The sequence below is a fragment of the Panthera leo genome, chromosome C1, assembly GCF_018350215.1.
Source record: "Panthera leo isolate Ple1 chromosome C1, P.leo_Ple1_pat1.1, whole genome shotgun sequence".
Lineage (NCBI taxonomy): Eukaryota > Metazoa > Chordata > Mammalia > Carnivora > Felidae > Panthera > Panthera leo.
This window is the reverse complement of record NC_056686.1, coordinates 94,610,548-94,634,259: the sequence shown is the minus strand read 5'-3', so window position 1 is coordinate 94,634,259 and position 23,712 is coordinate 94,610,548. Positions and strand designations below refer to the sequence as shown.

Below are 23,712 nucleotides of genomic sequence, written 5' to 3'. Positions count from 1 at the left end.
CTGGGAATGGGTGACAGCTAGAGAGACCTCCCTGAGGTGCTCCCCACAGCCAACGACAGAAGGGCCTCGACTGCCCTCCCGGGGCTGGCCACTCTGCTGTGCTGTGGCCTCTGCACAAGACTCGTCCCCAAACCGTCTTTCTCCTCGGTTTGTTTGCTCCCAAACTGGGCCCGCTCTTCCACTGCCTTCTCAAAATCCAGCTGTCAGTGGATGCTAGGGTGGCTCAGGTGAAGCGTTCGACTTCGTGGTTTGTGTGTTCGAGCCCCGAATCAGGCTCTATACGCTGACAGCGTGGAGCCTGCTTCAGATCCTCTGTCTCCCTTGCTCTCTGCCCCTCCCTCTCTCTCTTTCTTAAAAATAAATAAACACTTATTTTAGGGGCACCTGGGTGGCTCAGTCGGTTAAGTGTCCGGCTTCAGCTCAGGTCACGATCTCGCAGTCTGCGAGTTCGAGCCCCACGTCGGGCTCTGGGCTGATGGCTCGGAGCCTGGAGCCTGCTTCCGATTCTGTGTCTCCCTCTCTCTCTGCCCCTCCCCCGTTCATGCTCTGTCTCTCTCTGTCTCAAAAATAAATAAAACGTTAAAAAAAAATTTTTTTTAAAATGAACGCTTATTTTAAAAAATCCAGCTCTCAGGAGCCACTGCTCCATCTCAGAATGCACACGCTCTCAATTAGGTCACCTGACTTTCCCTTGCTAGTTTCTCTGCCATTCTATCTGCTCTGGGTGGGCCAGCTTGGCGTGCAGGCAAGATGTCAGGAATCGGAAGTTGGAAGACTTGGATTTAAATGTTGCTCTGTGGGGCGCCTGGGTGGCTCAGTCGGTTAAGCGTCCGACTTCGGCTCAGGTCACGATCTTGCGGTCCGTGAGTTCAAGCCCTGCGTCAAGCTCTGAGCTGATGGCTCAGAGCCTGCTTCCGATTCTGTGTCTCCCTCTCTCTCTGCCCCTCCCCCGTTCATGCTCTGTCTCTCTCTGTCTCAAAAATAAATAAACGGTAAAAAGAAATTTTTTTTAAAAAATAAAATAAATGTTGCTCTGCCGCTTACTAGATGCGAGACATTGGCTAAATTGATTTCTTTGAATGTTAATTTTCCTACCTCAGTTTCTTACAATATTACCTAATGTATTTTTTAAAGCTTATTTAAGAGAGAGAAAGAGAGCGAGGGAGGGGCAGAGAGAGAGGGAGAGAGAGACAATCCCAAGCAGGTTCTGCAATGTCAGTGCAGAGCCTGATGCAGGGCTCAAGCTCATGAAACGTGAGATCATGACCTGAGCCAAAACCAAGGGTCAGATGCTTAACTGACTGAGCCCCCCAGGCACCCCTTACCTAATGTTTTTTTAAAAGAGATTTGTGGAGGCTGCTTGCCTCCCATTCTTGCCTCCTTTGCTGCAGACTGAGCTCCATTAGGGTAACACTCCTCAATGATACCCCAACAGAGAAGAAGTGACCTATCTGATGTGAGTCTATGGGTGGGACGCTGGGTGTACCCGCTCTGCCCTTCCTCTTCTCTTTTTCTTTTAATTTTTTAAGTTTATTTATTCTTGAGAGATAGAGAGAGACAGAGAATGAGCGGGGGCGAGGGGGAGAGAGGGGGAAACACAGAATCCAAAGCAGACTCCAGGCTCTGAGCTGTCAGCACAGAGCCTGACACGGGGCTCCAACCCACAAACCGCGAGATCATGACCTGAGCCGAAGCCGGACGCTTAACTGACCTAGCCACCCAGGCGCCCCTTCCTCTTCCTTTTTTAACCGGCAAGGGAAAGTCTGGGTGCAGCTTTCAAAGAGCACATGATCTCTTCTGCAACTCCTGGGGGCAGCTGAGCCACTGGTTGGGATGTGGGGAGGGGAGGGGACTTGCCCAATTCTCTGACGACACACTTTCTCTGTGTTCTCCAGCACTACGTTTGTAATAAAGGTGGTACTTTGTTCTTTCTCTGCTGAGTCCTCTTGTTTCTCAGTTGGTTCAGAATTCAGGTGGAGACGGGAGCACTGGGTATCAGGTCCCCTGAAGATCCTCATCAAGGTAAATGAAGAACTTCAAAAGTCACAGAAAGGATCGGGCACCTGGGTGGCTCAGTCGGTTAAGCGTCCGACTTCGGCTCAGGGCATGATCTCGAGGTTCAAAGGTTTAAGCCCCACATCAGGCTCTGTGCTGAAAGCTCGGAGCCTGGAGTCTGCTTCGGCTTCTGTGTCTCCCTCTCTCTGCCCCTCCCCTGCTCATGCTCTGTCTCTGTCTCTGTCTCTCTCTCTCTCTCTCAAAAATAAATAAAAGCAAAATAAATAAATAAATAAATAAATAAATAAATAAAAACATTTAAAAAAAAAAGTTACCGAAAGGCTTTTAAGGGACAATACCTCCTCCCACCCTTACCCCTCGGTCCCTCAGTTATCAAGCTCCCAGGGGAGCAATCACTAAGACCAGTTCATGGTGTTTTCTTTCAGAGACTAGATGTGCACAAATACAGGTGCGCACCCGTGCAGGCACACATGTGCATACACACACACACACACACACACACACACACACGTTCTCTACTGGACATGAATAGAGTGTATTCAGAATTCTGTTCTGCAGCTGGTACTTTTCATCTAACATAACTTGGAAATCTTTTTTTTCTTCAAACATAGAGTGGCTTCCTTCTTTTTAATGGCTACGTTGTACTCCATTAGCCAGTCCCCTCTTCAACAGACACTGAGGGTTTTCTCCATCTCTCACTATTTCAGATCATTGATGATAATGGAAAAACGGGCAAACTCCGGAGCCAGCCTCCGTAGGTGTGAGCCTCAGCGCCCCTACTTACTTAGCAGTGTGAACTCGGGCAAGTTACTGAGCCTCTCGGAGCCTCCCTTTCTGTTCTAAAATGGGAACAGTAAAACTGTCACCTCCTAGTGTTTTGTGAGGCTTCCATGAACACGTGCCAAACACTTAGAATACACTTCGAGTATAACAAGCCTTGCTAAGTGTTAGGCGATCTTATGAACTGCGATTTCAACTACATAGGCGACTTTCCATAGGATGTGTTCGCAGCAATAGATTTTTTTTTTAATATAAAATTTGTTGTCAGATTGGTTTCCATACAACACCCGGTGCTCATCCCAACAGGTGCCCTGCTCAATGCCCATCACCCGCTTCGCAGCAGCAGATTTTAAAACGTCACCAGCTCTTGCCAAATTGCCTCCGTAGCAATTGTATGTGTGCCTTGGGTCTCCACAGTCCTGCCCAAGCTGTTTGTTAGCAAACTTTCTGAAGGTCGCCAACGTCACTGACAGAAAAGATCTAATTGTAGTTTTAACTACTGTTTCTCTCATTACGAGTAAACTTGCGTACCTCTTCATATGTTTAAACAAGCCACTACATTTCCTTTTCTGTGACCAACAGACCTATCCTTGGTCTTCTATTTTCTCCTGAGTTGCTGATTTCTTCCCTGTTGACTTAATATATTAGGAGCCCTAATATATTCCGGAGCTCTTAATATAATAAGAAAATTAGCCTTTTGGCTATAGGGTGCTTTGCAAATATTTTCCAAGCTTGGCATTTTGAATAGTATTTTGTAAGCCCAGTTAATCAGTCTTTTCTGGTTTACTGGCTCCAGGTCATACATTTGAGGCATGCACCACTATGTTTTAAAAATTCTCCTATATATTCTTCTAGTACTTTAAAATTTTTTATTTATTAATTTAATTTTTTAAAATGTTTATTTATTTTGAGAGAGAGAGAGAGCGTGCGCCTGTGTGCGAGCAGGGGAGGAGCAAAGACAGGGAGAGAGAGAATCCCAAGCAGCCTCCACACGGTTAGCACGGAGCCCACGAACCGTGAGATCATGTCCTGAGCTGAAATCAAGAGTCGGACCCTCAACCGACCAAGCCACCTAGGCGCCCTTCTTCTAATACTTTTATAATGTTTTTACAGTTAAATTTTTTATGTATCTTGAATTTATTATGATTTAAGAAGAGAGGTGTGGATTCTGGTCTTACTTTCATCCATATGGCTACCTACCTGTCTAAACACCGTTTATGAATTAACCAATTTCCCCCAAATGACTGGATACACTATCTTCGTCATACTCTAAATTTCTTCATGGATTTTGATCTTTTTTTAGTCTTTTTACTCTATCCCATTTGTTTATTCATGAACCAGGAACATGTTTTAGTCCGTCATGCTTGATAAAATAATACTTTTAGTTAGCTGTGAGGACTAGCCTTCCCAGATTACTTTTATTTGCTTCTTTGTATAGATTTTCCTGGATTTACTTTCTTGTTTATTATCTATACAGGAACCTCACTGAGTGAAAAATAATCTTATTGGTATTTTTACTGGGATTATATATGGGATTATCCATTAGGATTTAGGGGAGTTAACATTTAATCCTTAGTTCCATGTAATATTGCTTGGCATATCTTTTATGCTATAGCAAGAAGGTGGTTTGAATAGCACTTTACACAACAGGGACTTTGTATTTATGTAAAACTGGAACGTATGAAGTACGTAAGTAGATGCCATCTCACTTATTCTCACACTAAGAGGTAAGTATTATTCTGTTTTCAAGATGAAGCAGTTGAAGCTTTGAAAAGTTTAACAACACACTTGGGGCACTTGGGCGGCTCAGTCCGTTAAGCATCCGACATGGGCTCAGGTCATGATCTCAGGGTTCATGAGTTCGAGCCCCAGGTCGGGCTCTGTGCCAATAGCTCGGAGCTTGGAACCTGCTTCGGATTCTGTGTCTCCCTCTCTCTCTGCCCCTCCCCTGCTCACGCTCTGTCTCTCTCCCTTTCAAAAATAAACATTTTAAAAAATCAAAAAAAAAAAAAAAGTTTCACACACTTACCCAAAAGAATGCAGCTAGTTGGTGCAGAGCTTGAGACCTGTGCCCCAATCAATCCTGAACTTGATCTAGAGTCCCGTCACCTCTGTTAGGCTTCTGGCTGTGCATGAGCTCTGCGTCTTTGGAGGTGACGGGGACAGACAAATGCATGATGCAGGAGGGGCCGGCTTTGCAGGGGGTTTGCTTTTATTTGTAATTCTTGCTAACTTGCCCAGTTGGTTGACTTCTCCCAAACTGATCAGCGGCCCTGAGTGAACACTCTTTGTGCCATGAGCTCTGTACTACCACACTCGTTGAAAGGGGACGAGCGAGGCAGTCTCAGCCCTTGAGGGGCTATCAGACTGTCCATTCAAGCGGCTGGGCCAGCAATCTTTTCTCAGGCCAAGGGAAAGATGGGCCCTTGGTCTTCAAACATGCTGGCTAACATGGCCAGATCACACCCCAACAACTCCACTGTAGTCTGGTCAGGCTGTGGTCCCAAATTTGTCCAAAGGGAAAGTGATTATATAAAGACGGAGCTGAGATAAGAGGGACTGGTGTCAAGCCTCACTGGAAAGGTTGGGTGAGTTTGTCACTTTGATCTGAGAGTAGACAACCGGATCCAAGCCTGCAGAATGTTTCTCAGTCAGGTAATGATTCTTTTCTTCTGCGATTTGGAAAGTCATGCTAGCATAGGTGAGTGCTTCCTCTGGGGATGAAAGCTGCAGAGGAAGGAGGAGGAGGCAGAGGAGTGAGTGAGTTGGATTTGGAGGAAGGTGTCTCTTTAGAAGCCATTTGGAAGCTGTGGTCACAGAGGACCAAAGAGAGCAGAAGAACCCTTCCAAGATGCACTTGCCCAGGGTCCCGGAAACAACGTGGTCATCTTACCTTGGCCGGAGAATCTTGGCCAGAGTGAGGATCGAAGGGAGGATCCAGGGCGCAGGGACTAGAGTGACCTGCCTCAGGTGCCAGGAGAGAGAGGGACAAGTCTCAGCAATGGGGTCTGGAAGAATGGGAAGGCTTTCCCTGCAGGCTGGGGTGAAGGCTGGGTGTTGGAGGTGGGAAGCGTGGAGGGTGGGAGGGCAGGTGGAGAAGTTTGGGGATTCAGGTCCTCAGTGTGCAGACAGGGTGAGCTCCCTGGGTTCTACTCCCCCTCAGAGCCACGTCTGTTCTCAACGGCTGGGCAGTGAGAGCCGTGCCGTCTCTCAGAGACCACTTACGTTTCCTGTAGCTCTTTATGATGAAGAAGATAAGGGCCAACAGCAGCAGCGTGATCAGGACCCCGGCAAAAAAGGCCAAGAGCAAATACTGTATGCTGTTTTGGCAAAGAAAGGGAGGAGACGGACCACTGGACCTTCTGAAGGCCTTTGCCAGAGGCCAGAAGGTCCTCTTTCCCACCCGTGCATAAATCCCTGCAATAGCTGCCATGTTGGTTAGGTGACTTTCACTCTTACCCACTGCTTTTCAGCATTTTGCTTTTGGGTTCCAGAACTATTTGAGGCCTCAGTGAAAACTGTGGGCTCTCTTCCCTCCCTGAAATCTTCATAGGTACCCCCCCAGAGCAGATTTCATGTATCCGCCGAGGGGATTCATGGATCTCTTGAGGGATCTCCCCTCCCTGGGCAACCTGGGGTTAAGAACCACACTCTGAAAATAAAAAAAAACCAGTTCAGTTCTTCAGCTGTTTCTGGTCCCTTTTCCCCAGACCGCCCTCCTAAGTTCCTCCTAAGTCACCCTCCCAAGCTGGCAACGCAAAATCCGGGGCCTTGGGGTACCAGACGAAATGGGCGGAGCACTTACTTGGTGCGCTCCCAGAAGGAGAACGGAGGTGTTGGGGCTACTGTGTTGGTGTTTTGTTCGTCTGTGAGAGAACAGAAAGGGGATTAGTGTCCCTGTCCCGTCTCATGAATGTCCCCAGGCGCCCCTCCCTATGCAAGCAACCCGTGGAGATAAATGCTGGGGGTGCTACACTCTGCAATAGGGGAGGGGTGCCTGAGCGGCTTAAGTGTCCGACTTTTGGTTTCAGCTCAGGTCACGATCTCACAGTTCAGGAGTTCGAGCCCCGCGTCCGGCTGAGCGCAGAGCCTGCTTGGGATTCTGTGTCTCCCTATCTCTCTGCCCCTCCCCTGCTGATGTTCTCTCCCTGTCTCTCAAAAATAAATAAACATTAAAAAAAAAAAAAAAAAAAAAAAAAGAAGAGAACAGTGTTTCCTAGATCCTCGATCCTTTCATGTGAAAATTAGAGCTGGAACTTAAAAAACAATCAGCTTAGGGGCACCTGGGTGGCTCAGTTGGTTAAGCCTCCGACTTCTGGTCATGACTCACAGTTTGTGAGTTCGAGCCCCGCGTCAGGCTCTGTGCTGACAGCTCGGAGCCTGGAGCCTGCTTCAGATTCTGTCTCCCTCTCTCTCTGCCCCTCTGCCACTCATGCTGTCTCTCCTTCTCTCTCTCAAAAATAAACATTAAAAAAACAAACAAAAAACTCCATCAGCTAAACCAATGAAAGAGAAGCCTAGCGTTTTTGTAGTCCCATGTGTCCCTTTGACAAACAAACAAACAAACCTCTCCTGTGGCCCCTCAAAGATTTAATAGGACCCCTAGGAGATATGCTCCCTGGGACTTAAGCCAACAATCTCAAGGCCAGGGAGTAGAGAACCAAAAGCAAAACCCAGAACTAGCATTTCCCAATGTTTTGGGGAACTTGGCCTTGTAAACTGCTACCTATTTTAGTTTGTTCCTTTGTTTGCAGGGCAGCTTTTAACAGTGACTAGCCAAAGGCAGCGACAGGGCAGGGTGTTAATGCCTGCACCATAAATAGGGGACCAGGAAGAGAAGGGAAGTGTATTGCCATAAACTACCCAGCCTGTCTGGTACTGAGCACAGAGACATGCTTTACTCAAATTGGGAGGACCAGATTGTTCTCTCTGGTTCCCCTTTTCTCTCTTCCTGTCATTAGATTCTGCATCAAGGTAAAATTGATGGTGGTGATGCCAGTCCAGATTAACTCAGCAGTGGGGCAGGTAACGCTTCCTGCCCTGGACTTACCGTTGTTGCATTCAGGTTTGGAATGACCTCCTCCCATGCCGTCTTCCCCTGAGAATAAAAAAGATTCCTCTTAGAAAGCCTGGAAAGGAAAGGCAACAAAGGGGCAAACTCTGAGAGTGTGATTTTAATATCAGAGCGGTAGCAATGAGAGAGAGGCAAGTCAGGGTGGGTGTTCTGGTGAGGCCAGGGGTCACAGACTTCATATGGTATGGTTACCACACCTCAGCAACTAGTCCTCAGCTTTGCACGTCCGGAATTAATCTTAGCGGAGCGCCAAGAATAGGCTGATTGGTCCAGAACTGACTCACAAGCAAGTAACTCACAGGAGACTGATGTAGACACTGAAACGACATAAGGAACATGTTGTGTCACTAGTGTGTTCTATCAGAACATATAAGAAAGTCCGTTAAAACCAGTTTTTCTTGGTAAACATTGAATCGAACTAAGTATGGGAGAAGATGAAAGCATGACTTTAAGACTGAACGTCATATAGGTCTGATGTATTTGCCTCACTCCTCCCTGGCGGTGCTGGGTAAGCTTGGACCCATTTTTTTCTTCAAGGTCCTTCCTCTAGGCTGTATCAGAGCTTTTATTCTGTCCACATATTGTCTTTCCAAGTGTGTCAGTGTCCTTATCTAGGCTATGGTTCTGCTTGTTATGTGAAACTTTCTGTATTTTCTCTTTTATTTATTTGTACTAAAAAGATAAAGTACCTAAAAGCAGCAGAGTAAAATAACCCCAAATCCCACTACCAATTATTAATATTTTAGTGTATTCTTTTTAGTTATACTTCCATGCATTTGCCTAAAATCTGGTTGAGCCTTCTTCATGTCTCCTTTTTTGTTATTTTTACTAAGTTTTTTTTTAATCATAAACATCCCTCCCATGCCACTCAAAACTCTCCATAAGCATTTTTAGTGGTGATAGGCCTTTCTGCTACAGCTATGTACTATAGTGTGCTTAACCAGTTTCTTCGCTGATAAAAATGGTTTCCACTTTTCTTTATATAAAATAATAAAACAATTTTAGAAGACCACAGTTCTACTTCATATTGAGACATGCCCTGACAAGAATTTTTGGCTCTCCTTATACCTGGTGTACTTTAAGGTCATGTATTTAGACAACAAATGTCATCAATTATTTGTGTTTAATTGTTCAGCTTTCAAAAATGAATGAATTTCCAAGTCCTTGAACATGGGGAGGGTCGGGAGAAGGATACCTCATCGCCATGTACCAGTTACAACCGCAACAGCAACATTAAGTGCCTTACAATTGGCCAAATAACGTAACCTAGGATAATAAGAAAAGTGCCGACAGGAAAATTTGGTGAGAATTCTGAGACACGAGATATAGGAAGCCCACTATTACAGCAGAATCACCGGTGATAACAATTTTTCTAGCATTTGTTGCTCCTTTTCTAATTTAAAAGTCAACAGTGCTTTTTGTAGAGCACCATAAAATATTTAGTACAGAGTATTTTTGAAATATTGAAATAATGTGTCTGCCCTAAAAAGACTCTGATCCCCTAGGGATTTATACTGAACCTTACCACTGGGGAGATGAGAGGGAGAGGATCTGGATCCGTAGGATTCTGTAAAATCTTAATCTTCACTTGAATGGCTCTCAATTTACCACCATCCACAAAGAAATGTCCCTGTTGCCACCTTTAAAATATTTTGGGCCACCCCACCCTGAAAGACAAAACCCTCACACACAGTGCCGCGGGGAAATAACTACTTACAGATCCAGACCAAGAAAAGCAGGAAACACATTTCCATTTGAAAACAACACTCCAAACAAACATTTGACAGAGCATAAATTAAAATAGAAACAGCTATCTACTTTCCCACATTTTCCCCCGGGGAAGAATCTTACTGATTGCCACAAATTCTACCAACTAACTGCAGCTACTCAAAATACAACCCTTCCCCCACCAAATAAAATTAAACAGAAAAAAAAAAAAAAAAGGATAGCAACCACTAAAAATTAGATGACATTTTCTTTTGGTGAATGATTATTTCATCTAGATTAAAAGCATGGGAGTAAAGGCATTACCTTCTAAGAAAAAGTCCGGTCACAAGACGCCAATCGTGTAAGACTGAACTTTTCATTTGTTTCCGTGACTTAGTACTACTTTTCAGAAATGACGAAACGATTACTGCTATTGCCGCCATCAGGCTGTATGTCGCAAAGATCTTATCTGAACCTGAGGGCAGACTTCCTCTTTGAGGCCAACACTATATATATATATAAACTTTTAATTGTTTTTTATAAGAGCATATATTTTTGAATCCCATAAACAGCTTCTTTTGTATCTTTTGACACACGAACACCAGAATGTAGGGGATTAAGACAAGTTTATTTCTAATGAAGTGTTTCTTATGTATGTAACCACCATGCTAGATAAGGTGGAGGTCACAGCAGGATGATATTATCGCTGCCACCAAGCATCTTAAAATCTCATTTGTTCTAACCAGAAAGATGAGGTCGATAAGGAGAAACGGAGAGCACTATCAAGGGTGAAGGGCCGGCTGGCTGGGCACACATGAAATGTGTTGACAGTTATGGCGATCCCTTCAAAGGGAAGACGAATCATTTATTTCTTTTTAAAGTTCACTTTTTTATTTTGAGAGAGAGAGAGCACAAGCGGGAAGGGGCAGAGAGAGAGGGAGAGAGAAAGGATCCCAAGCAGGCTCTGCACTGTCAGCGCGGAGCCAGATGCAGGGCTGGAACTCACAAATCGTGAGACCATGACCTGAGTGGAAACCAAGAGTCAGATGCTTAACCAAATGAGCCATCCAGGCACCCCACGAATTATTCCTTTATAAACATGTATTCATAACATAATGTTAATAAAGTACCCTGCCTCTTATTTTTTTTTACATTTTTTAATGTTTATTTTTGAGAGAGAGCACAAGTGGCGGAGGGGCAGAGACAGAGAGAGAGGCACAGATTCTGGAACAGGCTCCAGGCTCTGAGCTGTCAGCACAGAGCCCGACGTGGAGCTTGAACCTATGAACTGAGAGATCATGACCTAAGCCAAAGTCGGATGCTCAACCAACTGAGCCACCTAGGCACCCCTAAAGTACTCTCTGCCTCTTAAAAGGGGTAGTAAAAAGTAGAGGGAAGATGAATTTAGAAAAATAAACATAAGGATCTAGAAATATTATCCAAAATGGAATTTATGAAAGATGTACTATTATGAATTCACAGATATTTAAGAAATTTGGAGCATGGCAATTTCTAAGAACACCGCCGAGGTTCTGGTCACTCTTGTATTTTGTGTTTGACATTATAAGAAAACAACACCTTCAGAGTGAAATCTGATATTTAAAGGGTTCAAGAAGTGTGAAAAAAGAAAATAGCCCCTGAAATTATTACTTTTTAGGTATCTTTTTTTTTTCAAAAGAATGTCCTCAATTTTGTAGTTTATGGAAAATAAAGCAAGAATTCTCATGCTTATGAGGCTAAAGCAATCAAAGAAAGAGAGGGCTCAGTCGATTATCCTCTTAGTATAACTCAAAGAAACTATTGAAATAGAGGAAAAACACCTTTTAAAAAAAATTTTTTTTAATGTTCATTTAAAAAATTTTTTTTTTACATTTATTTATTTTTGAGAAACAGAGTGAGACAAAGCATGAGAAGGGGAGGGGAAGAGAGAGAAGTAGACACAGAATCTGAAGCAGGCTCCAGGCTCTGAGCGAGTGGTCAGCACAGAGCCTGATGTGGGGCTCGAACCACAAACTGTGAGATCATGACCTGAGCTGAAGTCGGTCGCTCAACCGACTGAGCCACCCAGGTGCCCCTTAATGTTCATTTTTGAGAGACAGACAGACAGAACGCAAGTGGGGGTGAGGCAGAGAGAGAGACACACACAGAATCTGAAGCAGGCTCCAGGCTCTGAGAGGTCAGCACGTAGCCTGACGCGGGGCTTGAACTCACAAACCGTGAGACCATGACCTGAGCCAGAGTCAGACGCCCAACCAACTGAGCCACCCAGGTGCCCCAAAAAACACCTTTAACTTGGAATTACTATCTCTGGATTGTTAATCAAGAAATGCACACTATTTTTTTTTTTTTTTGGTATAGTATTTGAAAACAATAAACATTTGATAGTTTGGAAAAATATATAAAATATTAATACATATAATCACTAACAAAAAAATAGTGAACTGGGTGCAGTGGATATTTCAGAGAACAGGGCAGAAAATCTCGTGAGGCCTACCATCTAACTGAGAAGAGAGATGGTAAGAAAACAACAGACTGATTACAGATTGTGTTGAGGGCCATGAAGGAAAGAAGCTGAGTACCATGCTAGAGAGTAAATGATGGGAGAATGTCATTAGATGAAATGGATGACTGGGGATGGTCTGTCCAAGGAGCAAGCACTGAGGACAAGAGGACGGGAAAGATGGTTCCAGGCAGAGGGCAGAGCAACTTGTGGGCCTGGAGAAAGGAAGAGCTGGCGGAACGGGCAGAGCTGGTGAAATCAGGCCAGGCTTTGCACAGGTACACCTGGAGCTGGGGCTCTGGGCCTAGATGGGGTTTGATGGAGGGGGCAGAAACGAACCGGAACCGTGTATAAAGAGTGCCTCAGGCCTGGGACTGGTTGCTGGAATTCAGGGGATGTGTTTCTGGGATATCAGCAAGGTTCCAAAAGTGGGGCATTTGGAAGGAGGGGGAAGTAGGAAATAGTCCCACAGATCTGAGGGCAGACTGTGGGGGTCTTTGAATCCAAGCAAAATACATATTTTAAGTAATAATAAGGAACCACTATAGGTTTTTGACTTGGGATATAATACGATAAACATGGTCTTTAAGGAAGATTGTGCCACCTCATCTAGGATAAATTATGGGTAGAGAAAGAGACAAGGAAATCAGCTAGGGGAATATGGCAATATTTTAGGTATTTAATAGGCACATGAGCATTGGGGATGGGGAGGAACCCGCCTTCCAGGTGTAAGGAGACTGGAAGTTGTAAAAGTTGGGACCTGGATACAGGGAATGAAACAAGTGATTATGTCAAGGTTTTGAATCTCGGTGGCTGAGAGAATTCATTTTTTTCATTCGCTCCAAAATCATTTGTTGAACATTTACTGTGTGCCATGTACTTACATCCTGAGGACATAATGGTGAGCCCAAAAGAGCCTTTTCATGTCTTCGTAGAACTTTCAGGCTAGTAAAAGAGGCCTATACCACACAAGGAAATGATAAATTGCAATAATTCCATGCGCCGTGAAGGTGCAGAATCCCCACTGTATATGCCTATGATACATACAGGGAACCAGGGAAGGCTTCCTGGAGGAAAAGCAAGCCAAAATTCTAAGTGTGAGTTGGGGTTCCACTAGGCCAAGATGAGACAAAGGATCAGAGGGAACAGAATGTTAAAATTCAAAAGCCCTGTGCTAGAAAGGAGGGTAGGAAGTTCAAAAAGGAAAAACAAGACTCCTATGACAACAGCCTAAAGCAAGGAAGCCTGTGACTCTGGGGTTGGGGGGTGGGGTGTGGAGCATGGCGGTGGGGAGGGGGGGATTTGAAGAGGCAGGAAGGGGTGGGTTCCCTCAGAGCTTTTGTTTTTATTGTAAGATAATTGGGTTGATCTACACTAGAGGTATATAAGCAAGGGTGACACGATCAGACTTGCGTTCTCAATCACTCAACCTGGGGGAGAGGAGCAAACTAGAAGACAGTGGATTAGGTATGAAAGGACAGGCTGTGAGGTTACTGCAGTGACCCAGTGGAGGGATGGATAATAGTAACTCGGGCTAGGGCAGTAGCAGTAGAGAGATGGACAGGCGTAAGTGAATTTGAGAGATATTCAGGAGGGTGGTGGCAAAAACAAGGAAGGGCAAAGTCAGACTGTGAGCAAAGTTGTTACCAAAGTTGTTACCAAAGAGCTGACAGAGGAAGAAGAGCCAGAACGGGAAACAGCAGTAGCTCAAGACTTAAAGTAACGAATTTATTTATTTATTTTATTTATTTATTTACTTACTTACTTATTTATTTATGAGAGTCAATGGGGGAGGGGCAGAGAGAGAGGGAGTCAGAGGATCCGAGGCAGGCTCCACACCCTGTCAGCCTGAGCCGAAGTCAGATGCTGAGCCACCCAGGCGCCCTGAGACTTAGAGTGATGATTTAATTAATTAATCAGACCTTGACCGAGCGCCTACTATGACCCAAATGCACTGCCAAGTTCTGGAGTCAACAGTAAAATGAAACATGGTAGATGCTATGTGGGCATCTGCACAGGATGGAATGGGACCCAAGAGAGAAAAGTCCCAGCTTACAAAATAAGGAAGAAAAGTGAGTGTCACCAGAAGCATCATAGAGGAGATGATGTATGAGCTGCGTCTGGAAAGATGAATCACATTTTCTAGGCAGGCAGAGGAAGGAAGCGTATTCCAGGTAGGGGGACTGCACGAGCAAAGACATGCTCTGTCACGCTGGTTACGGTCCAGGAAATGCAAGTGTTTTACGTGGCTGGTGCAGTGGGGAATGAGGCTCAGGTGCGGATGGGGAACAGAAGAGGACAGGCTGGAGAGGAAGGGCAAGACCAGGTGATGGAGGACCCTACACAAACCTTACCTTACAGGAAATGGAGACACTGCTGAAGAGGAATCACATGGTCACATTTAGGTGTAGGCAACAGAGCGCTGGAGGGACTGATTGGGATCCAGGAAGTGGGCGCAAGTCCTCTGCCACTGCAGAGCTCTGGCCAGAGGAAATGAGCACAGGGAGGAAGAGATAGGGCAGAGAGACGGGATTATTTGTCAGTTGTGAGAGGAAGGCACGGGAGAGGAGCTCAGGGTAACTCCCAGATTTCTGCCTTGTATCCCTGATTAATAGTGCAAATATAGAAGAAAGGGATGTGGGAGTGGGGGAATAACGCATCACTCTCGGACACGTTGACTTTAGGGTGGCCAGGGAACATGAGGTAGTTGGATGCACAGGTCTAGGGCTCGTGAAAGAGATCTAGATTTGTGTGGACAGTACTAGTTCTCACCCACAACCGGTTCTCCTTTCCTGGCCCAGAGCCTCACCTGTAGTTGGGTGGTGCCATGTGACTAGTTCTGGCCAACAGCCCATGAATGAAAGTGATGTATTCCCTTCCAGTTGAAGCATTTACTTGCTTAACTAAGACCTCCTCTGACCCCTTCTCCTGCAGGGTGATCATGGAGATTTTGTGGTGAGAAGCTAAGGCTGAAAGCTCTAAAGCTGGATCACTATGTCATCATATGGAGGGCAGTTTCTCTGGAGGGTCGCTTGGACCTGCGGTAGATTCTTTATGAGCAAAAAAATAAGCTTTTCCATATTGACACTAAGGAAATTTTGGGATACGGACTTCAAGCTGTATTACAAAGCTGTAATCATCAAGACAGTATGGTCCTGGCACAAGAACAGACACTCAGGTCAATGGAACAGAATAGAGAACCCAGAAATGCACCCACAAATGTATGGCCAACTAATCTTTGACAAAACAGGAAAGAATATCCAATGGAATAAAGACAGTCTCTTCAGCAAGTGGTGCTGGGAAAACTGGAGAGCAACATGCAGAAGAATGAACCTGGTCCACTTTCTTACATCATACACAAAAATAAACTCAAAATGGATGGAAGACCTAAATGTAAGACAGGAAGCCATCAAAATCCTCGAGGAGAAAGCAGGAAAAAACCTCTTCGACCATGGCCGCAGAAACTCACTCAACACGTCTCCGGAGGCAAGGGCAACAAAAGAAAAATGAACTATTGGGACCTCATCAAAATAAAAAACTTCTGCACAGTGAAGGAAACAATCAGCAAAACTAAAAGGCAACTGACGGAATGGGAGAAGATATTTGCGAATGATATATCAGATAAAGGATTAGTATCCAAAATCTATAAAGAATTTATCAAACTCAACACCCAAAAACCAAATAATCCAGTGAAGAAATGGGCAAAAGACATGGAGATTTTGGGATAGTTCTTATCTCACATGTGCTATTAGAAGCCAGGGAGGAAAGGAAGGAAGGAAGGAAGGAAGGAAGGAAGGAAGGAAGGAAGGAAGGAAGGAAAGCACGAAAACTGTGGCCAACAGTGCCAGATGCTGCTGAGAGGGAGGTGCAGTAACATGAGGGCTGGAAAGAGTGGATTGGATTAGGAAATTAAGAGATCATGATCTCTTCTGTGAATGTAGCTTAGGGTTGGCAGTGGCGGGAAATAAGACTTCAGTGGGTTGCACAGTTGAACAGAAATCCCGGGACACAGAGCAGATTGGATCTTTAAAGAGATCCTCTTGTTAAAGAACACCAATAAGTGCTGGGTAAAACATTTTAAACACCATCATTTAAAAATGCATGGCTGAACTAGATGTTGGAAATCCTCAAAGGTAGAAAGGAAGCCCGCTGGGTGAGAGCTGGAGCTGGTGTTTGCTTGGGGAATAGCTGGTAATCTTTGTTGAGCCAGAGCTAGGGTTGAAATGCCATGTGCCTAAGATCTGGAAACCAACTCTAAAGCCTGCACAAAGGTGGGAATTTGCATCGGACCCTCTGAAAGGGGACCCACAGTGGGTAAATGAGGAAAAGTCATGCCACAGATGGAAATGGTAGGGATCCTTGTACCAGCTTTCAACAGCAGCATAACAAATGGTCACACAATTAGAGGCTTAAGAGAGTGCACATTTATTATCTCACAGGATCTGTGGGTTACAGGCTTGGGTACAGCTTAACAGGGTTCTCTGCTTCAGGCTCTCACCAGGGTGCAGTTCAAGTATTGGCTGGGGTCTTGGTTTCATCAGAGGCTTGGCTGGGGGGGAAGATCCACTTTGAAACTCCATTTGTTGGATGAATTCGTTTCCTTTTGGCTGTAAGACCGAGGAGACCCCAGCTTGTCACTGGCTCTCTGTTGGAGTCTGCCCTCGGGTCCTAGAAGCTGTGTGCAGTTCTCTGCCGTTGGCCCTGTTCATAGGTAGTTCAAAACACAATCTCTTGCTTCTTTAAGGCCGGCAGGAGAGTCTTACTAGGCTGCTGGGATGGTCTTACACAGCGTAATGTAGCAGTGGGAGTGACTTCTCATCACCTTTGGCCCCATACAGTAACCCAATCAAGGGAGGGGCACCCCACCACCTTTGCTATATTGTATTGATTAGATCCAAGGCACAGATTAAATCTGCACTCAGGGGAAGGGATTTCACCCAGGGTAACACCAGGGGGCGGACACTGTGCCGCAGTGTAGAATCCTGCCTACTACTCTGGCTTATTCCAATCTTGGCTCTGGGCAAGAGGAGGGCAAAGAGAAAAACAAAACAAAACTTCTTTGAGGATCCTCTAACTGCAAACCCAACTTCAGCAAGTTTTGGGCCAGATTTTGCACTCTGTGGTTCTATATCTTCTATCATTCATTTTACAATAGTTTTTAATTTCCTTTCTGATTTCTTTGATGCATGGATTATTTAGAAAGGTGTTTCTTAATTATATGTAGATCTCATCTTTTTGTTAACAACTTTAAGCATAATTTTTCTGTGGTTAGCAAAAATACTGGGCACGATTTCAATCCTTTAAAATCTGTTGAGACATGCATCATGCATATTATATGGTCAAGTCTTACATACTATTTCGTATGTACTTGAGAAAAATTGTATAGCCTGCAGTTATTGGGAGCAGTGTTCTGTACCTCTATTAAGTCCAGTTTGTGTTTGTGTTTGTTCAGACTCTATGTCCTAACTGCTTCCTAATTCTTTAGTTACAATCTCTCTCTCTCCATATATATATATATATATATATATATATATATATATATGTATGTATGTATACATATACTTTTTTTTTTTTTTTTTTGAGAGAGAGAGAGCATGCACATGAGTAGAGGGGCAGAGGCAGAGGGAGGGAGAAAATCTCAAGCAGTCTTCATGCTCAGCAAGGAGCCTGACACAGGGCTCAGTCTTGCCACTGTGAGGTCATGACCTGAGAGCCTAAATCAAGAGCGGGATGCAAACCACTGAGCCACCAGGGCGACCCCGAATTTGTCTATTTCTACATAAAAATATTTTAATCTCCAAAGGTTTTATATTTATAATATTCACTTAGGTTTACTCACATATTTAATAGCTATGTTTTTCTTCCTTTTCCCTTGTGTTTCTGGCATGTTCTATGGGATCATTTTCCTCGTCTTAAGAATAGCTTTTAGTCTTTTAATGAAGTGCTACTTACTGGTTGCTAACTCATTTTTAGTTCTCTTGAAATCCTTCTCTTTCATTCTTAAAAGAAGATATTTTTGCTGCTATAGAATTCTAGTTAGGTACTTCCCCCCCTGCCCCCCCCCCCCCCCCCCCCCGATCATTTCCTTTCACGATCTTCTGGCCATAAGCTCTTTAAATATTCCTTCTGCCTCGTCTTCTCTCATTTTCTTTTCGGACTCCAACCGCATATTTAGACTTTATTGTATCTTCTCTCCTACTCTCCCTTTTGTGTTTTTCATCTTTTTGTCTCTCTTCTTCATTCTGGATGTTCTCTTTTAAGTTATTTCCAGTTCATAATTGCTCCTTTCTAATCTGCTATACAAAATGGCCAATTGAGCTAATTTCTGTGTATTTTTTCAGTTCTAGAATTTGTTTCAAAACTTGTTTCTTTTAAGAGAGTGCCTCGTTCTCTGTCCACATTTTTTCTTAAGTAGGCTCCACACCCAACGTGGGACTTGAACTCACAACCCTGAGATCAAGAGTCAGATGCTCTACTGACTGAGCCAGCCAAACACCCCTCTGTCAACATTTTCGCACTCGACTTTTATCTCCTTCACTACAATAAGCATAATTAGCTTATGGCTTGTTTAGTCCTGGCTTACGGTATCTTATCTTCTAATTATCTGATTACCTCTTCCTCTAAAATTGGGTTTGAAAAATCATTTGCAGAAGAAAGAGAAGACTAGGATCATGTTTTCTTCCTCCAAACGAGGTTTCGTTTCTTCGTGGGTTTTTTTGGCCAGAGACCTGGGGGCATCGGCAATCTGGGATCACCTTAATCCGAGTTCAGGGCTGAGTTCACTGAGTGGGTCCACTCACAGCAAGGCGCTGTCAAGTGTAAGGACTGGTGTTTTCTGGCTTCACCTGTGCTCTGAGCGCAGCTGACTGTGTGCACAGTATGTGGTGATGGTGGGCAGTGGTGATGTTTACTTGCGTTTCATCCTCGATGGGTCCTGGGCTCCGTCTTTCATTCCTCAAGCTACCAGAGGCCGGTGAAGCCACCAGAAGCATAGCGTAGTCTCTTGGCTATCTCCAGATTGGCAAATGCTCCCAGGGCAGAAGTGGTCCCGAGGGCTACACTCACCTCTCTGAATTTCCACCATCTCTTGGTTCTTGGCCTGATGATTTCTCGTTATCTTGTGGTGCTTTCGTACCCCTAAGATAGGTTTTATGTTTCGCTCAGATGTTAAAAATTTCTTCAGTCAGACAGTTGGTCTGAATTACCTTGTCTACCACTAGTGGAAGCCAAAGTTTCAAGATTTTGCAGTTTAATTGTATTTGAATCCCAACAACAAAGCTCCAGGAGTCCACATCTTAATTGTACTTCTTACTTCAACAGCAAACAGAAAATTTAAGCAAGATACATTTTATAATACTAATAAAGGACAGAAAGTGTTTAAAATAAGTGTTATAAAAGAGGTATAGGACCTTAACAGAGAACATCAAAAAAAATTTAAGGGAAAACACAAGACCTAATATATAGAAAAACAATCCTTAATTTAATTACTTCCTTTAGTGTCATTTATCTTGTTCCTCTATCTCCTTCATTTCCTGGAACTCGAATTTATATCTTAAGCCTTGATAGATTCAAGTTAAATATTTTTAGCTAGATTAACATCGCAGGTGACATTGTCTAGTTTATATCTAGTCCCATCAGGAAACATTTCTGGTTATCTCACCATGCGTGTTGCTAAGAATAACCACTGAATTAGGGTGACTGACTTGACTGGAGTGGTCTTCAGATTATTATTAGTTATCGTTGATAATAAATTTTCTTATGGTCATTATCACATTTATAACAAAAGTAAAGGATCTAACAACAGTTCCCTTTTCTCACTGACATTGTAATCTATTTCTTTTGCTGACACAAAAATACTTCAAGTTCAACTGGACTTTTTCATATCACGTATTTAAAAAATAATCATCCTACTCTAACTTGCAGACTGCACAGCCAATCACCACGCGGCCAGTTTGCAAGTACTAAACCACATCTACCACATAGAAATAAACGTCTGGTAATTTGAAGGTGGAGATCTGGAGCTGTAGTCTGTGGAGTTTTACCTCCAGGAACCCTGTTCAGCTTATCACCTCCTCTCTTTCCTGGCTGGCTTCACTTTGGGCCGTGACACCACACTCCTGGGGCACAGGTAAATAAATTCCTCCATCCGGGGCCTCTTGCCCAAGAGAAGCAGCATGTGCTCCTATAATTGGCTATGGCTAAGGTCTAGGTTGGCAGAGCACTGTCTTGGCAATGTTTCAGTGTTGCTGAGTGCAGGACGTCACTCATCCGGCTCTCTGGTTCTGGGGACTATGGGGCATGCTTTCAGACTCTGCTCAGATCAGGTGGCCCTGTGAGAAACCCAGATGCCGTTCTCAGCCTGAAATCATTGGCCTGAGGCCTCGAACAGCCCGGCTGCTCCACGTATTAAGGAGAGCAGTATCTCCTGGCGTTATTTGCCATCCGTGGTAACCTGTCTGGGAAGCTCTAAGTTTGTGCCAACGCTGCAAACTGTAAAGGTTTAGATGTCTGAGGAACAGCAAAGAAAGGGTAGCCAAAGCAGAATGAACAAGGAGTGGTAGGTGAGGTCCAAGAGGCTGCTGGGGACCAGATCATACAGCATCTTGTAAATAATGGTGAAGACTAGATTCTACTTAAGTGTGACGGGGCATTATAGTTTTATGCAGGGGAGTGATGGGTTTAGACTTACATTTGATAAAGCTCACTTTGGCTACGGAGGCTTGTTAAAAAAGGTGCAAGTATGGGAACAGAGAATTGTAGTAGCCCGAAGTGCAGTAGCCGAAGCGAAGCGGCAGCTTGGATTAAGCAGTGGGAGGAGTGGCCAGATCTGAGAGAAGTTTGAGTAGGGGTAACAAGACTTGCTGATGGATTGGATAGGGAAAGTGAGTAGAACTTAAGATTGACTCCCAGTTTTTGGCCTGAGCAGCTTGGGTGAATGGTAGTGCCATTATTTGAGGGAAGGGCAGGCTGTGGGCACAGACTGAGAGATCTATTTTTGACTTCAGTTTGAGATGCCTTTAAGTTGTTCATTGGGCATGTAGACAATATGAGGGAGGGTGAGTAGCGTTCTGGAAATTATTCCATGAAGGTCCATTTCCTCACTGCCTTTCAGTCCTTTACCACCGCTGCGATCTTCTGTCCCCACCATTCAACCAAAACTACTCTAGACAGGGCCACCAGAGACTTCCAAGTGATGAACTCTGATGGGCGTGAAGTCCTCTTAATCTCCCCGAAGAAGTGGCTCTTCTGACACAGAACTCGCCACCGTCCTGATTTTATTCTATTGTCTCCTGGTTTTCCTCCAGTAAGTCGCTATTCTTTCTTTGGCAGACTCCTCCTTATCTACCATTTCTCAAACACTGATGTTCTTTCATGGCTCTACACTGAGCCTTATTCTTCCCTGAATCACAGTTTATCCTGTATTCCAAACCACAGTGAGAATATCTCCCTTTCACTTCTCTTTCAAGCAAGAAAGCTGTGACTCACGTTTTTCCCTTCTTCCATATTCTCTACACTCAATCCCACTGTTACCTTTAGTGTTTCTCAATTCCTTTCTGTCCACACTGCCAAGGCCTTAAAAGTCTTCAATGTCTTTTCGCTAGAACGTTCCAGCAGCCGAACTAGCTTTGCCTCTCCAAACTGTCCTCTACTGTTGATAGTGACTTTTCTGAAATGAAAGTTAGCATTCCTCTGCTTAAAACCTTTCACTGGCTTCCCTCTCCTCGGAACAAAATCCAACTTCTAAGCACAGCATTAAGAACTCTAATATAACTCCTATTCATAGTTCATTCAAGTTGTTCAGTTTTAAGAATGCTGCTCTGTTACATTAGCTTCTCTACAATCATGAATGCTGCTCCTTCCTTCTGGACTTGAATCCCTCACTCTTCTGGCCAACTTCCTCTTTCAAATGCCAGCTCAGCCTTTCTTTTCTGACCTGCCACCTTTCTGCTGTCTCCATGTTTTGTTGTTTTTTTTTTAAATTTTTAAAAAATGTTTATTTATTTTTGAGACAGAGAGAGACAGAGCATGAATGGGGGAGGGTCAGAGAGAGGGAGACACAGAATCTGAAGCAGGCTCCAGGCTCCGAGCTGTCAGCAGAGCCCGACGTGGGGTTTGAACTCGCAGTGTGAGATCATAACCTGAGCCAAAGTCAGATGCTTAACTGAGCCACCCAGGCGCCCCATGCTGTCTCCATGTTTTATTGGAGGTTCGTTGAACTTCCTGGGATTAGAGTTTTTGCTTTCTTTATTCAGGGTAACATTTATTAATAGGATCATTATTGTGGTGGTTCTTAATGTGTCAAGTGGGTTAGGCTGAACTACTTTCCAGAATTCTCTTCCCTGAATGTTTTGCTTAGAGTGAGCCATTTGATTCTTGAGCAATTTCAGAGGGCAGGTGTGAAGCAGCAACTGTCCAGTGGCTCGTACATGTTGCCGATCTGTGGCTCAGCAGCTGCAGCTGGGCCTTCCCCACCTTTCCCGCATCACCCTTCAGCTTTTCTAACCTTTGGACAAGGCATGTGTGAAAAAGGACCCGGGCTTTTCGAGGAAATCATACCATCAAAGTCAGAGGTAATAAAAACGGACAAGGGTTTCAGTCTGTGCTTGCGATTTCTACTTGTTCCTGTGTCTCCCACTTTACATCCACCTTGCCTTCTTTATTGCCCGCTCTGTGGACTTCAAGCTCCTGCATCAGAAACCAAGGTAAAAAAAGACTTTCAGAGACCAGCTTAACCAGCTCCCACAACAGCAAATTCCTTACAAACATATATCCTAGTTCTGCTTCTCTGAACGCTGATAGTTATATACAAGAAAAACGAGGCTAGTGAGACTATCTAAAATGGTACTTGTCATTATACTCTCAAAGTACCTGTGCTAAAGGCTCTATTGTTCACATATTCTTACTGCCTTTCCAAAGATTTTTTAACTTTTTGATAGGGGATTTTCTCTCTGTATTATCAGTACAGGGTGGTGCTTAGCACCAACTAGGTTCTTATAAATCCTTTGCTAATGAATAATGTGAAACACCTCTGTTGACCCTAGCAAAATCTCTTTAACAAAAAGGGTATCAATCTAATTTATATAGTAAGTGAATATATTATCCATCAATAAATACTGAACTGATATCTATTGTTTCATAAATTAAAATCCTAAGAAGTCAATGAAAATAGCAATTATCCATATGGTACATATTTTCAAATATTTCCTATTATGTAAGCTGTCCTGTGTACAAGGACATCCTTATACAAGTATTGGAGAATTAAAAGCAGACAAACCTATAGAAGGGAAGATTTTTTAAATTTATTTGCTGGATTCTTTAGAATAATTTTATGACACATTGGGTCCATATTTTCTGTAGACATATTACTAAAATAACAAAGTCAATAATGTGACTTGATACACAAGATTTCCTTTAGTTATTTTAAGAATACTAAAAAAGCTTTAAGTTTCCAATAGCCTGTCAGTTGGCCAGGAATAGCTTACACTAAATTATCAGTTCAATGACATGTTTGATTTTTACCCATATGACAAATGTTGAAATATTTTAGAGTATTACACAACTTGAAAAACCTAGTCTCAACTGTCACTTTACTGCAAGATGGTAGAATTAATTACAAATTTAAACTCTAACTTGG

The 23,712-nt window shown here is 43.8% G+C and overlaps 1 protein-coding gene across 3 annotated transcripts; it reads right to left on the bottom strand.

Annotated features, from left to right (window-relative positions):
* Positions 1-4,747: 4,747 nt before the first annotated feature.
* On the bottom strand, positions 4,748-9,976 carry CC1H1orf162 (chromosome C1 C1orf162 homolog). 3 transcript variants are annotated; one of them, XM_042953409.1, is made up of 7 exons: positions 9,902-9,976; positions 8,068-8,187; positions 7,847-7,894; positions 6,602-6,662; positions 6,022-6,116; positions 5,690-5,757; positions 4,748-5,523 (listed from the first exon to the last, which is right to left on the bottom strand). In XM_042953409.1, the coding sequence occupies exons 3-7, from the start codon at positions 7,881-7,883 to the stop codon at positions 5,362-5,364; spliced, it is 423 nt and encodes a 140-aa protein (XP_042809343.1). In that variant the 5' UTR covers positions 7,884-7,894; positions 8,068-8,187; positions 9,902-9,976; the 3' UTR covers positions 4,748-5,361. The 3 variants fall into 3 exon arrangements, with proteins under 3 accessions (XP_042809343.1, XP_042809344.1, XP_042809345.1); XM_042953410.1 differs by lacking the exon at positions 9,902-9,976 and adding an exon at positions 9,396-9,871; XM_042953411.1 differs by lacking the exons at positions 7,847-7,894; positions 8,068-8,187; positions 9,902-9,976 and adding an exon at positions 6,256-6,448.
* Positions 9,977-23,712: the final 13,736 nt, after the last annotated feature.

Coding starts and splice junctions, on each gene's coding strand:
- CC1H1orf162 (XM_042953409.1), bottom strand. CDS start 7,883: ATGGGAGGAGGTCATTCCAAACCTGAATGCAACAACG. Junction 6,117..6,601: donor TCCTTCTGGGAGCGCACCAA/GTAAGTGCTCCG, acceptor TTGCCAAAACAG/CATACAGTATTTGCTCTTGG. Junction 5,758..6,021: donor CATAAAGAGCTACAGGAAAC/GTAAGTGGTCTC, acceptor CACCTGAGGCAG/GTCACTCTAGTCCCTGCGCC.